Raw genomic sequence first — 18,615 nt, 5'->3', positions numbered from 1 at the left:
GCCTTTCCCCCCATTTCACCTCTTTGATAATGTCATTCTGGACATGGCTGTCTCCCCAATCCCCCCATCGTCACCTATCCTTCACCTACCATCCGTCTCTCTCCCTTTCTCCTCCCCCCTTTCCCCTCACCTCTGTGGTGACGTACAGTACCAGTTTAAAGCCTTGATGACAGCTTTGTACACTCTTGGCATTCTCTCAACCACATTCATGAGGTTGGCACCTGGAACGCATTTCAATTAACATGTGTTCCTTGTTAAAAGTTCATTTGTGGAATTTCTTTCCTTAATGCGTTTGAGCATTAAGAAAAACCCTTGAATGAGTAGGTGTGTACAAACTTTTGACTGGTACTTTAGTTATTTATCAAACAGAGGAGAGCTCCCCATCGCCCCCTCTCTACCAGCCACCTTTCCTTCATCTATCTCCACTGCTTCCTTCCTTCTCAACATCCCTCTCCACTGCTCCACTCCTTCATTCTCTCTCTCTCTCTCTCTCTCTAGTGCCTTCCTCCTTCCTTATCTTCATCCCTCTCTACCGCCCCCCTACTTCCTTCTCTCCATTCCTCTTCACTGCACCCCTCCTTCCTTCCCTCCCTCCCTCTCCACTGCCCCCTACTTCCTTCACTCATCCCTCTCCACTGCCTTCCTCCTTCCTTCTCTCCATCCCTCTCCACTGCCCTCCTACTTCCTTCTCTCCGCTGCCCTCCTCCTTCCTTCTCTCCATCCCTCTCCACTGCCCTCCTACTTCCTTCTCTCCGCTGCCCTCCTCCTTCCTTCTCTTCATCCCTCTCCACTGCCCTCCTCCTTCCTTCTCTCCATCCCTCTCCACTGCCCTCCTCCATCCTTCTCTCCACTGCCCTCCCCCTTCCTTCTCTCCCTCCTTCTCCACTGCCTTCCTCCTTCCTTCTCTCCACTGCCCTCCTACTTCCTTCTCTCCATCCCTCTCCACTGCCCCCTACTTCCTACTCTTCATCCCTCTCTACCGCCCCCCCATACTTCCTTCTCTCCATCCCTCTCCACTGCCCTCCTACTTCCTTCTCTCCCTCCCTCTCCACTGCCCTCCTACTTCCCTCTCTCCATCCCTCTCCACTGCCCTCCTCCTTCCTTCTCTCCCTCCCTATCCACTGCCCACTACTTCCTTCTCTCATCCCTATCCACTGCCTTCTCTCCATCCCTCTCCACAGCCCCCCTACTTCCTTCTCTCCCATCCCCTCCACAGCCCCCCTACTTCCTTCTCTCCCATCCCCTCCTACTTCCTTCTCTCCCATCCCCTCCACCGCCCCCCTACTTCCTTCTCTCACATCCCCTCCTACTTCCTTCTCTCCCATCCCCTCCACCGCCCCATCTACTTCCTTCTCTCCCATCCTCTCCTACTTCCTTCTCTCCCATCCCCTCCACTGCCCCTCTACTTCCTTCTCTCCATCCCTCTCCACTGCCCCCCTACTTCCTTCTCTCCCATCCCCTCCACCGCCTCTCTACTTCCTTCTCTCCATCCCTCTCCACTGCCTCTCTACTTCCTTCTCTCCCATCCCCTCCTACTTCCTTCTCTCCATCCCTCTCCACTGCTTCTCTACTTCCTTCTCTCCATCCCTCTCCACTGCCTCTCTACTTCCTTCTCTCCCATCCCCTCCACCACCCCCCTACTTCCTTCTCTCCCATCCCCTCCTACTTCCTTCTCTCCCATCCCCTCCACTGCCTCTCTACTTCCTTCTCTCCATCCCTCTCCACCGCCTCTCTACTTCCTTCTCTCCATCCCTCTCCACTGCCCCCCACTTCCTTCTCTCCATCCCTTTCCACCGCCTCTCTACTTCCTTCTCTCCATCCCTCTCCACTGCCTCTCTACTTCCTTCTCTCCATCCCTCTCCACTGCCCCCCTACTTCCTTCTCTCCATCCCTCTCCACTGCCCCCCTACTTCTTTCTCTCCATCCCTCTCCACTGCCTCTCTACTTCCTTCTCTCCCATCCCCTCCACCGCCCCCCTACTTCCTTCTCTCCCATCCCCTCCACCGCCCCTCTACTTCCTTCTCTCCCATCCCCTCCTACTTCCTTCTCTCATCCCTCTCCACCGCCCCCCTACTTCCTTCTCTCCATCCCTCTCCACTGCCCCCTTACTTCCTTCTCTCCCATCCCCTCCACCGCCTCTCTACTTCCTTCTCTCCATCCCTCTCCACTGCCTCTCTACTTCCTTCTCTCCATCCCTCTCCACTGCCCCCTTACTTCCTTCTCTCCCATCCCCTCCACTGCCTCTCTACTTCCTTCTCTCCATCCCTCTCCACTGCTTCTCTACTTCCTTTTCTCCATCCCTCTCCACTGCCTCTCTACTTCCTTCTCTCCCATCCCCTCCTACTTCCTTCTCTCCATCCCCTCCACTGCCCCTCTACTTCCTTCTCTCCATCCCTCTCCAATGCCTCTCTACTTCCTTCTCTCCCATCCCCTCCACCGCCTCTCTACTTCCTTCTCTCCATCCCTCTCCACTGCCCCCCTACTTCCTTCTCTCCATCCCTCTCCACTGCCTCTCTACTTCCTTCTCTCCCATCCCCTCCACCGCCCCTCTACTTCCTTCTCTCCCATCCCCTCCTACTTCCTTCTCTCCATCCCTCTCCACCGCCCCCCTACTTCCTTCTCTCCATCCCTCTCCACTGCCTCTCTACTTCCTTCTCTCCCATCCCCTCCTACTTCCTTCTCTCCCATCCCCTCCACCGCCCCTCTACTTCCTTCTCTCCCATCCCCTCCTACTTCCTTCTCTCCATCCCTCTCCACCGCCCCCCTACTTCCTTCTCTCCATCCCTCTCCACCGCCCCCCTACTTCCTTCTCTCCATCCCTCTCCACCGCCCCCCTACTTCCTTCTCTCCATCCCTCTCCACTGCCCCCCTACTTCCTTCTCTCCATCCCTCTCCACTGCCCCCCTACTTCCTTCTCTCCATCCCTCTCCACCGCCCCCCTACTTCCTTCTCTCCATCCCTCTCCACCGCCTCTCTACTTCCTTCTCTCCATCCCTCTCCACTGCCCCCCTACTTCCTTCTCTCCATCCCCTCCACTGCCCCTCTACTTCCTTCTCTCCATCCCTCTCCACCGCCTCTCTACTTCCTTCTCTCCATCCCTCTCCACCGCCCCCTACTTCCTTCTCTCCATCCCTCTCCACTGCCTCTCTACTTCCTTCTCTCCACTGCCTCTCTACTTCCTTCTCTCATCCCTCTCCACCGCCTCCCTTACTTATTTCCATCCCTCTCTACTGCCTCCTACCTTCTCTCCATCCCTCTCTACTGCCTCCTACCCTCTCTCCATCCCTCTCCACTGCCTCCTACCCTCTCTCCATCCCTCTCCACTGCCTCCTACCCTCTCTCCATCCCTCTCCACTGCCTCCTACCTTCTCTCCACTGCCTCCTACCCTCTCTCCATCCCTCTCCACTGCCTCCTACCTTCTCTCCACTGCCTCCTACCCTCTCTCCATCCCTCTCCACTGCCTCCTACCCTCTCTCCATTCCTCTCCACTGCCTCCTACCTTCTCTCCATCCCTCTCCACTGTTCCCCTCCTTCCTTCTCTCCATTGCCTATTTCCCCTCCATCCCTCACCTATTTGGTGACGTAGTTCTGTACCAGTCTATAGAGGGGTCTCCGTCCATCATCCCTATTCTTCTCCCACCATCCTTCTCTCCCTCTGTTCCCCCCCCCCTTCATCTGTTCCTCGTTCCACCCTCACTTATTTGGTGGTGCAGTCCATCACCCTCCTTCCATCTCCCTGCCCCCTTCATCCAACTCTCCCTCCATCCCCCCTCACCTCCTTAGTGATGTTGTCCTGCACCAGGTTGTAGAGGGGCACGATGCGGCTGACCTCCAGCAGGACGGGGATGGGCGAGGGCTGCTCGCGGCCTGCCTGACGGCACAGGTGGCAGGCCAACGGACAGCTGCCCTTCTCTTCGCAGCGGATCTCCACGCCACTCACCAGGTCCTCTGTCAGCAGCTGGGTCTTCAGCAGCCCAGACAGGTAGCTGATAAAGGGAATGGACTTGAGCTCACGCCTGCTTCCCTGGTCTGTCGCCTCTGGGAGACAGAAAGAAGGAGAGAGGGCAACTGAAAAACAGTCTATAGTCTAACATCAGATTTTATCAGTCCTAACCTTAATCATTAGGGACATGGAGAAATAGCTGACCCTGTGTCAGTGGTTGGGAGCAACATCTACCTATCCCAAAAAACACATTGTGTGAATGACAAGAGACTTTCCTTTTCGTTTAGCTTTATTTACACAGATTAGTCTCATTTTGAGATGAAATCTCTTCGCAAGAGAGACCAGAACGGTGTCTGAGCGACAAAGGACCAGAGCCAAACCCATACACACTGACACATGCAAACCTGCATCGACGTACGTCCGCCACATGTCCTGAATCGCCCATAACACAGGGCTGACAGCTGCATTCACGTCTTCCTATCCACCTCGTCTCCACTCCCCCAAACGGCTCATATCAAAATACACAGCCAGTGATAGGGGAGTTTCACACGGCCGCCTCACTCACATCGCATGTGCCACCATCTGGATCTACTTTCTATTGCGGTCAAACAAAATAATCCCTCATTGTCATCAACTCTTCCACCGGGAATGAACGGTGGGTGATGACTTATTCCTGCATAGTGTAAATAAGCATTGTTTGATTTTCTCATCGACAGGGGGATTCTTGCGCATAACGTACCCGAGCCAGTGGGCTAACAATGCTACGTTGGAAAGAAGTGAAACAGGGAGTAATGTTAATTGAGTGTTGAGTGTTTCCTTGGATGGAAGGGAGGATGGAGGGAAGTATACAGCCATGTGTTGGGAAAGCAGCAGATGTGCTGTCTGTCTGTGTTGATGGGAGGAGAGACGGGACACACAGCAAATTTGCGATCAGAATTTGAACACCCAGTGTTAAATGTAACACTTTCTTGTGTATATGTAGCCCACCAAAATAGTGTTAAACTAACACTTTTTAAAGTGTTGTTAAACTAACACCCCAAGAGTCTTAGGTCCCTAAAACCATGGATGTTGCAAATTCCAACTAACATTAACATTTTATTGGCGCTGATGCTGTTACACAATCTCAGTGTTAGGGAATTAACACCTGTGGTGTTACAGTAATTTGTTTTTGCGTGTTTTTGTTTTATATCACTGTAAGGTTTAAAGCCTTATTTGCATATTTATTTCCCAGGTTGCCTTTCGAGTGAATTTTAAAGGTACCTGTACCACCCATGACTGTGTTTGCTAGTGACAGTGACATGTTTGTTGCAATCATGGCTTTCATTCCTGTATTCTTCACCAAATGATTCCCTAAGTTAATATTTTATCATAAAAACAATTATTTATGACAATCCATTACTTTTTTTGACAATATATTTTTTTTTTTACAAATCCATACTTCGACAGCCTAGTTTTACTCACAGTGATTTGAAACTCCTGGTTTACAGGCCACATCGGCAAGTCATATTATGCTGGCTTGCAAAGTGTTATATAATTCCTATTGGAATCGAGTCAGGATATCCAATAATTGTGACTTTCAACCACTCACAATCTGCAGTTAGAATGACTGCAAAGGTAGGGAATAATGAAAAATGAAACTACCTAAACCATCTCAATAATGGGTGAAATAAGTCCAACCACTTACAGATGGGATTAGTTTAGAAAAATGCATGTTATTTATCTATGTGTAGTATGAGATCAATGAATCAATCACAGTTTTCTCTGGATCAAAATGGAGTTTATGTGGTAGGCTTCATGGGAGCGTGGCCATGGGTGCGGTCGCCGACCAAAGACTTTAAGAGGCCCTCCTGTTGGCCGCATGACAAAGTGTATCTGTTTTAAATTTCATTTCCTGCAATTCTACACATTTCGCCACGTGGCGGAAATAACCACGGCAAGGTGACTGGGAACACGGACGTGTACAAACAGACCAATTATGACCTATGTAAGGCAATCAACGAGGCAAAACGTCAGTACAGAGACAAAGTGGAGTCACAGTTCAATGGCTCAGACACTAGATGCATGTGGCAGGGACTCGTGGATTATCCATCCCTAGACAACCTCTGCCCAGTACCTTACACGCTTAGAAAAAAAGATGCTATCAAGAACATAAAAGGGTTCTTCGGGTGTCCCCATACGAGAACCATTTGAAGAACGCTTTTGGGTTCCATGTAGAGCCCTTTCAACTGCCTTGAAGAAAAAAAAATGTATTCTATGGGAACAGCCGAGGAAACCTTTTGAAACCCTGTACTCTACTCCTCAGTCACTGTCACCAGCCGGCTACCCCCGGGTACTCTACTCTGCACCTTAGGGAGTGCTGCCCTATGTACATAGTCATTGAACACTGGTCACTTTAATAATGTTTATATAGTATTTATAGATCAACTGCTGTACTTTTTGGGGATTATTTAAAAAAAAGTTTGATTATTGTGTGCTTGTTGACATTTACTGCATTGATTGATAGGAACATCTCGCCATAACACCTTTTCCACTCTGAGAGTTAACGGAAGTTACAGTCGAGTAACAACACCACCACCTGGTTAACACTGTTCACCGCAGGTGGCGTCAATTGAAATCCTCTAGTGATAACCTCACTCGAATCAACACTCAGATATAACACTCACAACACGTTTTACCTCAACACCGAGATTTAAACACCTGCCAATTTGCTGTGCAGGCTGGAGAGAGGAGCTCTGACTGAGTGGTGAGGGTCTCTCAGCAACAGCAATGTTCAATCAAATGTACACTGTTGCAAACTGCTGATGGGAGGAAATTATATTCATCATGTGCTATGGATGATTTTGCTTAATTCTTCCAAATGTGTATTTATTGTGGGGGAGGGGGGGGGGGGGGGGGGGGGTAGTGTCTTCATAACCCCAAGTGGGTATGAATGTTTTCATGGCTAATCATAATGAATATTGTTTTGTTCAATCTGCATGCCTTGTCTAAGTAGTTCCATTACCTAACCTGTACTTTTTTGCTACACAGGAGCAATGCCATGGTTGACTATGAGTGAATGATTTCCAGCCATAGTCTCTAATTGTTTGCTATTAAGAGGCCTACAGGTTTTCTCCAACTGCAGAGCAATTAACTGACTCAGTCATATCCAGAATTGTAGGAAAAGGTCTGGAGCTGAATCAACAGGGGGAGGAGAACACCAGGCAGGGCCAGAGGTGAGATGTATTAGCTAGCTACCCCCCTAACCAAAGGCCAAACTCACACAGTTTGTGCTAGCTACATTTTACCAGAGGAGGAAGAAAAAAAAATACATGTAAGTTACTTTTTTAACAAGGCAAGTCAGTTAAGAACAAATTCTTATTTTCAATGACGGCCTAGGAATGGTGTGTTAACTGCCTTGTTCAGGGGCAGAACGATAGATTTTTACCTTGTCAGCTCGGGGATTCAATCTTGCAACCTTTTGGTTCCTAATCCAACGCTCTAACCACTAGGCTACCTGCCGCCCCGATAGAGTAATTGGCAGCAGCTTAGGGTGAAAGTCATTTAAAATATTTCACATAATTTCCAAACGATTCATTTTCTGCAACGCATTTAATCATATTGACATAGAGCAGCCTTCGGGAATATTTTACAGAACAAAAAGAAAATGTACAGCGCGTGAATTTAATCAGCGTGTGTGTCCGTTCTTAAACTCACTAGCCTCGCATTCTCTCTCGACGGCTCTTTAAAAGCCCAGCCAAGGACAAAGCTTGTTATGCCTTCTGCTTCCATTCCTCATACACACAAACACATTCTGAGCTGGACTCTCTCACAGAACATCTGTGGAAAAATAGCTTCCACTGGAACAGGTGGGGAAAAAGCATAAATGTAACACAGATGCAGATGATCTGACATTTTCAGGATAAGAGGACTAGTCGGTGACAGAGTTCCAAATGAATCTTCTACGCAAAAACAAACATTCCACTGACACAAGGAATCACCACCCATATACTGTAACACCAGCTCAAATGAGATAAATACACTGTAGTAAAAATGTAAAACACAGAGGTGAGAAGCGTGAGTCAATAAATTCCCTCTTTCATTCAACACATGCAAGTGTGTGAGATATACGTCATCAGACAGTGTGTGTGTGTAGTTTGATAATAGGCTGATGTTGTGGTAAGACTGTGGGCTCCAAACACAGACCCAGCTGCAGAGGAGAGAGAGTATGAAAGGACTGGAGTAGTGAAAGGGGAGGGATACTCTCCTCCGTATCCTATGTAAACAGGCTCAAGGGGTGGCTCTAAGAGCCCAATTACACGCACTTCTTGAGTCAACACAGACACAGAAAGGAGCTGTCATCACTTGGCCCTCGCAATAAAGCCCTGTGATTATCCCAGGTTTTACTGCAGGCTTCGCAGGGCTGCTCACATCACAGCCGTCTGCGTTACTTCCTTCCTCTTCCACTCCATCCGTAAGCCTGCGACAATCATGTCTGACAGTTAATATTAATCCCAACGTTTTAGATGGGATTAAGAGGTGACAACTGGACACTGGATAACACAGTCCTTATGCATTAATTACAGGTGTGTAGGAAGCTTACAACTGTGTAAAATTCTATTTTGTCTGGATTCTACAGAAAATGTATTAATGGGTAGCTTAAATTGTTTTGGGAGAGGAGCAGTGAAGATGTTGTGTATTATATTTGGGCAATCTGTAAAACAGACAGTTAATATATAAAGGATGAATGACTTTCCCAAACATTGATATCTCTCTCTCTCTCTCTCTCTCTCTCTCTCTCTCTCTATATCTCTCTCTCTGTTTCTCTCCTTCTCCGGTGTCTCTCTCTTGTCCCTCCAACGTCCTGACGGGCTGTGGCCGATGAAGGACGGCACAGGTTGCTATGACTACTCAAAGGGCACGGACAGCACGATCGGCTTCAACGGGTGCTCTCTCTCCCTCTCTCCGTCTCTCCCTCTCTCTAAATAATGAGTCTTTGTTGATACAGTGTATTCTTAGAAGCTACACTCTGGTCATGATCGTGTCCCTGGCAACACCAGCAACGTGTCAGATATCTCAGTGCTAATTTCACACAGATGTTGTCAGATTGTTAGTGTTGGCATTGTTATTATTGCCCCATAAAATATCTCTGTTCAGGAGTTTTTTGACATGAAATTTGGCCTTTATAACTACTCTGGTACTCGTCAAGATCATATTCCCTATTTATTCTCCTCAGTCAGTTGATTTCTGCATTTTCTTAGTGAAAATGCAAGATGACGGGAAATTGCAATGAAATACACACATGATGAGGAGGGAGAGACACAAAGAGAGGGTGTATCTCAGTAGTATAAAGTGAGTAGCTACATCCCCTTGTCTAGCCTACTCTCCATCTGAATCAATCCGGATTGTGGGTGGAAGCAATATAGTAGAGGCCACGAACTAAACACCCTGATTGATGCAAAAGTCCCCAAAAATATTCAAAACTAAAACAAAGTGCTGTTGAAGTTTTTTTTTTTGTTTTTTTTTCAAGGCCCATTGTGTCAGATGAATATAAGTAGACAGTGATTTTTAGGTAAGCAAAGATAATATGCTTCCTAAATACCACAATATCAATATGGCACAGCTGCAGCGCAATTACAGCAACAGCACAAAAGGTTTCTGTTCTGTGAGTCAAAAGCCTATTGTCTTTACAAATGCCTTGATAAATGAAAAATATATTTTAAGCTCACTGAGAATGTTTAGAGAAAACATTTTAATGCATAGCTAAAGCAAGCATATAGACTATCCTTTTTCCTTTCCATTTACCTTTTAGCTATGCATAGCTTAACATTATGATTGCGTTATGAAAATCTTCAAATTGCAAATGAACTTTGAATTTATATTAATGTGCAGGTAGTTCATTTTCTGAACTGCAATTTGTTTGTTGTTGTATTTATTAGTATCCTCATTACCCCATTAGCAGCTACTCTTCCTGGGATCCAACGGGGATAAAACAATTACATCACAACAAAACACAACACAACAACCACCTACATCATAAATAAAACAATACATCATACAAGGTATTATTTCATTATTACTCTATTATTACAACCCTGTAGCTCACTACAAATACATTTTGTAATAAGACCTTTGCTGCCATCTAGGGGTCAGCTGATATACTATTTTCCATGGGCTGCAGCATCTGCACTCATCTACCCATGACTGTGTATAACTGTAGGCTACTGATAGAGATGGATACTTTTCACGGTTCAAAGGATATATCTTCTTACTGTCCTCATTTATTTTCATCCTGTTACTACAGGATGTAAGAGCATTGTATTACATTTCATGGAAGGCATGTCTATAAATCCTGCATTGCTCTCAAATGGCCCACATAATTTCATGATGGGATACTTGGGAGTTGGGATACTTGAATAATGAATTCTCTGGTACAGGATTTTAAGAGGTATACCGTTTTTCAGAAAGGAGGAATCATCAAATGATGTATAATGCAATGCCCATGACAATAGAATCATATATTTTATTTGCTAAAACTAGAGACAGTGTTGTATTGTACTAATAAACAGACATTCCATTTTATACTAGCTACATTATTTAATACATGAGTTTATAAAACTTAATGTACCATATATCCCTGTATAAAATAATTCCAAACTGATTGACTAAAAATAACTGCCAACCACTTTGGGAGCTTGTCCCAGATGCAGATGTAAGAGCCAATGAAAATAGAGGTGGTTGGAAAATAACGCCTCGATCCCATCCACAGTATGTTGCGCCAAATGATACGTAGCATCATCTGGATCAAATGGTACGTAGCATCATCTGGATATGTGTGCAATGAAAGTTCCACATTCGCTTTCTGCTACCATTTCTGTCAAGCCGTCTACACATACAGTTTGTTGCATACATTCGACAAAATCCAACGTATGCACCACACATAACGTTCTGCAACTGCCTCTGCAACGCAATGCTGTTCGGCAAATGCAGGGTTCCATTGGAAATTAATGTACTTCTCATGTACTGTCGGTGTGATCGAGGCGTAAATATTACGTAAAGTTACGTCAACACCGCAGTCTCGCTACAGTAGCACACCCACTGAACGCCCCTGTACCACGACAGAGCTGACATTGAAACCAAGGTAAGATTTTATGCTAGTTTAAGATGTCAACCGAATAAATATAGACCTTTAGGATCATAGCATGTATATACTTGACTTTCAAAATCCATTCGATCATGAATTCTTACGTGACTGCCCCAAACTGGAAGTCACACCGCGATTTGGGGAGGCCTCCCACTGCAAGCTGCCCAACATAGCTCGCGCTAGCATCAGCAAACAAAACAGCAACATGCCACGAGATTATCAATTATTCATTGTGTGTAGTACATTCATTGTGTGTAGTGCAGAAATGCGTCGTCTGCATGCAAATAACTGGCCATGCTGTTGTCATTTGCATTGGCCATGTAGTGACAGCTTGATTTGAGAAATATCCGTTATGTTAACGTTAGCTAACAACAGCTAGCATTTAGCTAACACATTGACAGCTCAATAACACAAACGTCGCAGCATTCGTATAGCTAGCTAGGTAGCGAGCTAGTTAGTTAGCGTAGATAAGTAAGTCAGTAGTTAGTTAGCTAAATGTGGTAATGAGAAGTGGTATCACTACTTGAAAGCAGGCTACCTTCATCTGTTGAATGATAGATTGCTGCCGCTTGTGCTACACTCCCCTTAATTATATGACCAGCTAAAGTGCACTGTATCAGTTACAGTAAGTGTACGTTTAAGTTTCGCACAGTGGAGTTTATTATTCCAATGTTCCTGAGAGGTGACTCTGGCAACTAGAGTCTAGTTGTTCATTAGTCGTGGTCAAAATGCAATGCACTATTAGAGGAATGGTAATGAATACTAAGCCATTTTAATGAGAAATCATGACAAATCATCTTTACTCTGCTTGTTATAAGTTGTTAGCAATGCAACCTCTTTCCAACATAAGTCATTGTCATTGATACTTTGAGTAGTGAATCATTTCCATTTTTAATCCTCTCCTCACAGGTGTGAACACGATGGCGGCAGCTTTGCCAGCTCTGGACCCAGACCTGCTCCGGGAGGTCCTGGAGTGCCCCATCTGCCTGGAGACTTACAACCAGGAGCAGCTGCGGCCCAAGCTCTTGCAGTGTGGCCACACTGTGTGCAGACAGTGTCTGGAAAAGCTGCTGGCTAGCACCATTAACGGCGTGCGATGCCCCTTCTGCAGCAGGGTCTCCCGCATGAGCAGCATCTCCCAGCTGGCCGACAACCTCACTGTGCTCAAGATCCTGGACTGTGCCAGCTCCTGCACCACTGCCGGCGCCCTCATGTGCAAGTCCTGCCGCAACCGCCTACCCCGACAGTACTGCCAAGACTGCGGCACGGTGCTCTGCGACCTCTGCAAGGGTGAGGGCCACCAGCAGCAAGGCCACACTGTCCAGCCCATCCGGGCGGCCGCTGAGCAGCGCCGGAAGGACCTGGGTGGTAAGCTGGCATCCCTCCGCGAAGCCATGGACCACATCCAGAAAAAGAGGGCAGCCATTGACAGTCTGACAAAGAACATGCGGGTAAAGTACCGGGCAGTGCAGCAGGAGTACGCCCGGGCTGAGCTGCGTCTGCAGGAGGAGCTGGGGCGCCAGCGGCGGGCCTTCGCTGCCTCCATGGCCGAGGTGGAGAAGCTTAACAGTCAGATCCTGGAGGAGCAGACATACCTGCTGAACCTGGCCGAGGTGCAGGTGGTGTCCCGCTGCGACTACCTGACCATGCAGGTGAAGCAGAGTGACATTGCCCTGTTGGAGGACAACGGAGGGGTGAAGGATGAGGAGGAGATGGACCTAAGGAGCAGCCTGGACCTGCCTACTCTGATCAAGCTCCAGGACCCTGAGCTGGTGACTACGGAGCATCCCGAGGCCCTGGACGTGGCCCAGCTCACCACCAAACCCTGCACCGTCAACACTGATGAGGAGGAGGGGCTGCTGGAGTTTGGGGTTGGTGCCATGTGCAGGGCTGCAGGGGCGATGGGGGACCTGTACAGAGACCTTGATATAGTAATGCCTGTAGATGAGGCTGTGTGTGCCTCACCGGGCAGCTTTAAATCCAAGTCCATGGATGAAGGGGGGCCCTCCTCTCCCGGTGATGCCAGGGCTCGCTCGGGGCCACAGCACTGCCAGTTTGTAAAAAAGATGGGTTGCAAGGGTAACCTGCCGGGGATGTTCAACCTGCCAGTTAGCATCTGCGTCACCTCACAGGGTGAGGTCCTGGTGGCTGACCGGGGCAACTACCGCATCCAGATCTTTAACCGCAAAGGCTTCCAGAGGGAGATCCGCCGCAACCCCAGCAGCATCGACAACTTCGTCCTGAGTTTCCTGGGCGCCGACCTGCCCAACCTCATCCCGCTGTCCATCGCTATCACGCCTCAGGGCCTCATCGGGGTCACCGACAACTACGACAACTCGGTCAAGGTATACACCACCGACGGCCACTGCGTGGCCTGCCACAAGAATCAGCTGATCAAGCCCTGGGGCATCGCCGCCATGCCCTCGGGTCAATTTGTGGTGACTGACGTGGAGGGCGGCAAGCTCTGGTGCCTGGCGGTGGATCGCAACGTGGGTGTGGTCAACTACAACCGCCTATGCTCGGCCGTGAGGCCCAAGTTCGTGACATGCGACGCAGCAGGCACTGTCTACTTCACCCAGGGGTTGGGCCTGAACATTGAGAACCGCCACAACGAGCACCACCTAGAGGGGGGTTTCTCCATCGGCTCGGTGGGCACGGATGGCCAGCTGGGCAAACAGCTCAGCCACTTCTTCTCTGAGACTGAGGACTTCCGTTGCATCACGGGCATGTGCGTGGACGCAAACGGGGACCTTTTGGTGACAGACAGCGGCAGGAAGGAGATCCTGCAGTTCCCCAAAGAGGGCGGCTTCAACGTGCTCATCCAGGAGGGACTGACGTGCCCTGTGGGCGTGGCCGTCACACAGAAAGGACAGCTGATGGTGCTGGACTGCTGGGACCACTGTGTAAAAGTCTACACGTACCTACAGAGGAGACGCTCCTCCACCTGCTAGGGGCTAAGAAACTACAAATCTAGTGTGTGTGTATGGGGGTGTGTGTACAGACGGTGGTGAACTGTTGATCTGTCACTTTAAAATAAATGGCTTCATTCCAAACAACTCATGCTCCTCCATGATCTGATCTCTGGTCAGTGCTTAGCAGGTCATATAATGAGCCCATATTCTAATCACTGATCCGTGGTCAGTCAGTGGGACTGGCTAGGAGCAGACTGGAACCAAGCCTGTGTCTATCTAACATTTGAGCTGCATTGGTTGATTTTTATGAATCACAGCACTAAAGACAGCAATAATGCATCAGTGTTGTCACTTTGGGGGTGGGGGAAACTGGTATGTCAATCAATGTGTGAAATTGTTATATTTTAATTGATGTACTATACAAAAGAGGAGATCTGATCATTTCTAAGCCTAATGACGTGGCAAGAAAATAAATTGCTAAAAATGAATTGCGCTTACAGGCCTTATCGGTTTAGAAGGAATGTCTAATCGAAAACTTCTCAAACCTAAATGTAAAGGATGGGATCATGGACATGATCACTATAACCCAGCCATCAATAAAACGTATATCATGTAGTTCAAGTTCCTGACTGGAGTGTTGGACTTCCAGGGGGTTCCATCTTCAACCTACAAATGAGTGAAGTTACATGTAGACACAGATCTAGGATCAGCTTACCCGCCCTTAACTTGAACCATTGGTGGGGGGGGGGGGGGGGCTTCTTCTTATTCTGTAACTTCCAATCACATATCCAGGGATTACATTGTGCTATAATAATGGACATCCTTTATTAATCTGAGGCAAAGAAAAAATACACTTTCAATGTGATGAACAGCAAAACTGTTGCTCTCTGTCTAAATGTGATTTCATTCACTGGACTTAACTGGAGAGAGATTCCTTTACATGTAATTTCCTATTTCCTCTGAGTTCATTTAAAAAAAAAATATATATATATATATATATATACACACTACTAGGTCTTCTGGATGTTATGTTTCTGTGCATTATGTGTGTTGAATCAACCTATGTGTCTTTCAGAAGTTTGGCCTTCGGTGGAGGCAGTGACTTTACAGTATGTCTTACTAACGCATTAGATGAGTTTCTGTGTAACTTGTCTCAATTTCATGTTTGTAATGTTGATTATCTATTGAGTGCAATAAACCCAACATTGATGAAGATCTGCATGTTGTGCTTTCAGATTTATTGTTTATTGTAGATGACACTGGCTGTTGGGGAAATGTAAAAAATGTGTGGTGACTGGTAGCCTAGCGGTTAGTGTTGGGCCAGTAACTGAATCATTGCTGGTTCAAATACCTGAGCTGACAAAGTGAAACTTATCTGTGCCATTGAGAAAGGCACTTAACCCTAACTTTCTCCAGGGGCGCCGTACTATTATGGCTGACCCTGAAAAACAACACATTTCACTGCGCCTCTCCTGTCAATAGCCCTTTGTACTATAAGCCTTCCTGTGGTAAATTCTTTGGAAGTATCTGCAGTGCAGCAAATTAATTTATTCAAAGCATGTCTCTTTGTATTCCAGTGTTTACAATGCATACTTTGAACCCATTTATTTGGTGAAACATTAAACATCCTTTTCATGCTATCCACAGCCCTCACCCAGTCAGTAACAGACCAATTCCATTGTGAAGTTCTCAGTGGTGCAGCATAGTACAGTACAAAAGCCCCTTCAGGTCTTGCCTAAGATTTCTGTTGCAGGAAAAACTGAATTATGAAATGCAACTGAAGGAATTCCGAGAGGCTATTCTCTCTGCTTTGTCTCAGGGGCTATGGCCACTTATAAAATCAGGAATCATGTCTCTATCTGCAGCGTCCTGAACGCTGCACCATATTGAATAAGCCCCGCTTTTGTCTGGGATTTAATGAACCAATTAAGACTATTGATAGTCCACTCACCTGGGTCTAAATTGATCACTGACGGGACACCTGCATTACATGTAGCTTCCCACTCTCCCTGCTCACCTTTCTGGTACTGCAGCCAGAGCTGCTGTTGAGCCTTCTTGCTGGGGAAGTAGATGGTGCAGCTGAGCTCGGAGCCGTACAGGGCCTCAGACACGTAATGGCTGCCGTACTGCTGGATAAAGGACAGCAGCTCCTCTCTGGTGCTCTCTGCAGTCAGCGTCTTCAAAACCTTGGAGAAACCTGGGAACCGTGGAGGGGAAATAATGTGGAACAAATTGAATTATAGTTAAAGCTGAAGCAAAAAATGGTTTTGTAAATGCTATATGATTTACTGTATGTGTTTTCTGTGCAGTATGATAGTTTAGTAGTGGTAAGCTTGTAAAATAGTGAAATATATGACAGTAAATTGACACTTCATACCTGTAGACAAGGTGATGGCGCTGAGCTTTACTTTGTACAGGTTGCTCCTCACTCTCCACTGCTGAACCATGGGATAGCCCATAGCCTCATTAAACTGGGCATCGCCTGCAATGGACATAGACACATATATATAGTCATGAATTACTTCCACAATTTTAGTAGGCCCAAATTTTTTCATGCATTAAAAGCTATGGGTAATTTGTGTCAGAATTTTAGTTACACAGGCACATTTGTAATTGTCCGAAGTGCATTAGCTAGCTTTGTTTCTCTTTCACACAAACACTGTCTGTGTACAGTGTGTATCCTGTTGTTTCCAACAACACTATTTGTCTCGGCACGAAGGTTCCCACCCCGTGCGCAATCAATGGCAGATGGCCGCAACAGCTGCAATTGGATTTCCAGCATTAAGGCGTGAGCAATCTCACCTCCGTAATTGCATTACCAAACTATCATATGAGTCTGGGTCAGCACAGGGCCATTATAACACAGGAGTGAAGAGAACAACAACAACAGAATTCTCACTTAAACCTAAATCTTTTATTTATCCCCAGTTGTGTTCGGAGAAGAGTGGCAGACCCTTCTGGAAACTAGTCACAGGTCACCAAGAAGCAAAGTGCTGCAGCCAATTCAGCTAATGGACGGAGGCAGTAGTCCTGAGGTGCGGTTTCAAGCCAACTGACAGAGTAGTCACGGCCCCCAAAGGGGTCGTGGGAGGGGAACACGTGGGGTGAAGAAGGTGCACGTGTCAGCTTTTAGAGGGCCTGGAGAGGTGTGTGTATGTGCACGTGTGTGCCTACTGCAGAGGCGTGGGGATGTCAGGAGCAATAGCACAGTACAGTGCACGGGGATGAACATTGTCATTCTAGCTGACCTCACACTTGGAGTCCCACTCTTATGGGTTTAGAAAGCAGAGGATGCTGCAGTATTTCTAGGTATTCAGCTTACAGGAAATGTTGCATTAATTGGAAAATAAATCCTTGACAAACAAATGTAGAAACGTATACACTACCGTTCAAAAGTTTGGGGTCACTTATAAATGTCCATGTTTTTGAAAGAAAAGCACATTTTCTGTCCATTAAAATAATATCAAATTGATTAAAAATACAGTGTAGGCATTGTTAATGTTGTAAATGACTATTGTAGCTGAAAACGGCTGATTTGTAATGGAATATCTACATAGGCGTACAGAGGCCCATTATCAGCAACCATCACTCCTGTTCTCCAATGGCACATTAGAAAACCCTTTGGCAATTATGTTAGCACAGCTGAAAACTGTTTAAGGAAGCAATGAAACTGGCCTTCTTTAGACTAGTTGAGTATCTGGAGCATCAGCATTTGTGGGTTCGATTACAGGCTCAAAATGTCCAGAAACAAATAACTTTCTTCTGAAACTCGTTAGTCTATTCTTGTTCTGATAAATGAAGGTTATTCCATGCGAGAAATTGCCAAGAAACTGAAGATCTCGTACAACGCTGTGTACTACTTCCTTCATAGAACAGCGCAAACTGTCAGGACAAAACATTTCAGCTGTGCTAACATAATTGCCAAAGGGTTTTCTAATGATAAATTAGCCTTTTAAAATTATAAACTTGGATTAGCTAACACAACGTGCAATTGGAACAAAAGAGTGATGGTTGCTGATAATGGGCCTCTGTACGCCTATGTAGATATTCCATTAAAAGTCAGCCGTTTCCAGCTACAATAGTCATTTACAACATTAACAATGTCTACACTGTATTTCTGATCAATTTGATGTCATTTTAATGGACAAAAAATTTGCTTTTCTTTCAAAAGTTTGGGGTCACTAAGAAATGTCCTTGTTTTTGAATGGCAGTGTATGTTCCGTACACACTTGTATAAGTGTCCAAAGAATGAAACACACACACACACACACATACACACCTGTGAGGAGTTGTAGATTTGACAGTGGCTCAGACAGCACTCCTCTACACTGCTCCTCCACAGGCAACGGGATGACCATCAGTCCATCTGCTAGCTGGGGGAAGTCCTTGATGAAGTTGTTGTCCCTGAGAGAGAAAGAGAGAAAGAAAAGCACACACACAGAACAGTCAGCCCTGTCAGACAATATTGGCTTTTCATCTCCATCAGAGTCTGTAGTAAGATAGTGGCTTCTCTCCACTGTGTTTCAGGTGCTCCAACAGAGAGACAGGTGGTGCTACCTGATAGTGTTAGACACAGTGCAAGACCACTGACTAGAGATGCACAGCTACCGGTAATTTACCAACATTACCGTAATCTTCA

At 46.7% G+C, this 18,615-nt stretch overlaps 2 protein-coding genes across 2 annotated transcripts in view; one reads left to right on the top strand and one right to left on the bottom strand.

Moving 5' to 3' along the window:
* Positions 1 to 18,615, bottom strand: part of LOC110509815 (astrotactin-2) — a 471,341-nt gene that overhangs the window by 105,411 nt on the left and 347,315 nt on the right. The window contains exons 14-17 of the mRNA XM_036967227.2: positions 18,256 to 18,380; positions 16,354 to 16,458; positions 15,994 to 16,173; positions 3,777 to 4,039 (exon numbers count right to left, since the gene is read on the bottom strand). Of these exons, the coding sequence (XP_036823122.2) occupies positions 3,777 to 4,039; positions 15,994 to 16,173; positions 16,354 to 16,458; positions 18,256 to 18,380 (673 nt within the window). The remainder of the gene's footprint in view (positions 1 to 3,776; positions 4,040 to 15,993; positions 16,174 to 16,353; positions 16,459 to 18,255; positions 18,381 to 18,615) is intronic.
* trim32 (tripartite motif containing 32) lies at positions 10,973 to 15,189 on the top strand. Its single transcript, XM_021590939.3, has 2 exons — positions 10,973 to 11,061; positions 11,974 to 15,189. Exon 2 carries the CDS (start codon positions 11,985 to 11,987, stop codon positions 14,013 to 14,015), a length of 2,031 nt encoding a protein of 676 aa, XP_021446614.2. The 5' UTR covers positions 10,973 to 11,061; positions 11,974 to 11,984; the 3' UTR covers positions 14,016 to 15,189.

This window comes from Oncorhynchus mykiss, chromosome 29 (assembly GCF_057628025.1).
Source record: "Oncorhynchus mykiss isolate SJ-2025 chromosome 29, ASM5762802v1, whole genome shotgun sequence".
NCBI lineage: Eukaryota > Metazoa > Chordata > Actinopteri > Salmoniformes > Salmonidae > Oncorhynchus > Oncorhynchus mykiss.
Note: the sequence above shows the minus strand (reverse complement) of the source record. Positions and strands in the feature narration are given on the sequence as shown.

Coding starts and splice junctions, on each gene's coding strand:
- trim32 (XM_021590939.3), top strand. CDS start 11,985: ATGGCGGCAGCTTTGCCAGCTCTGGACCCAGACCTGCTCCGGGAGGTC.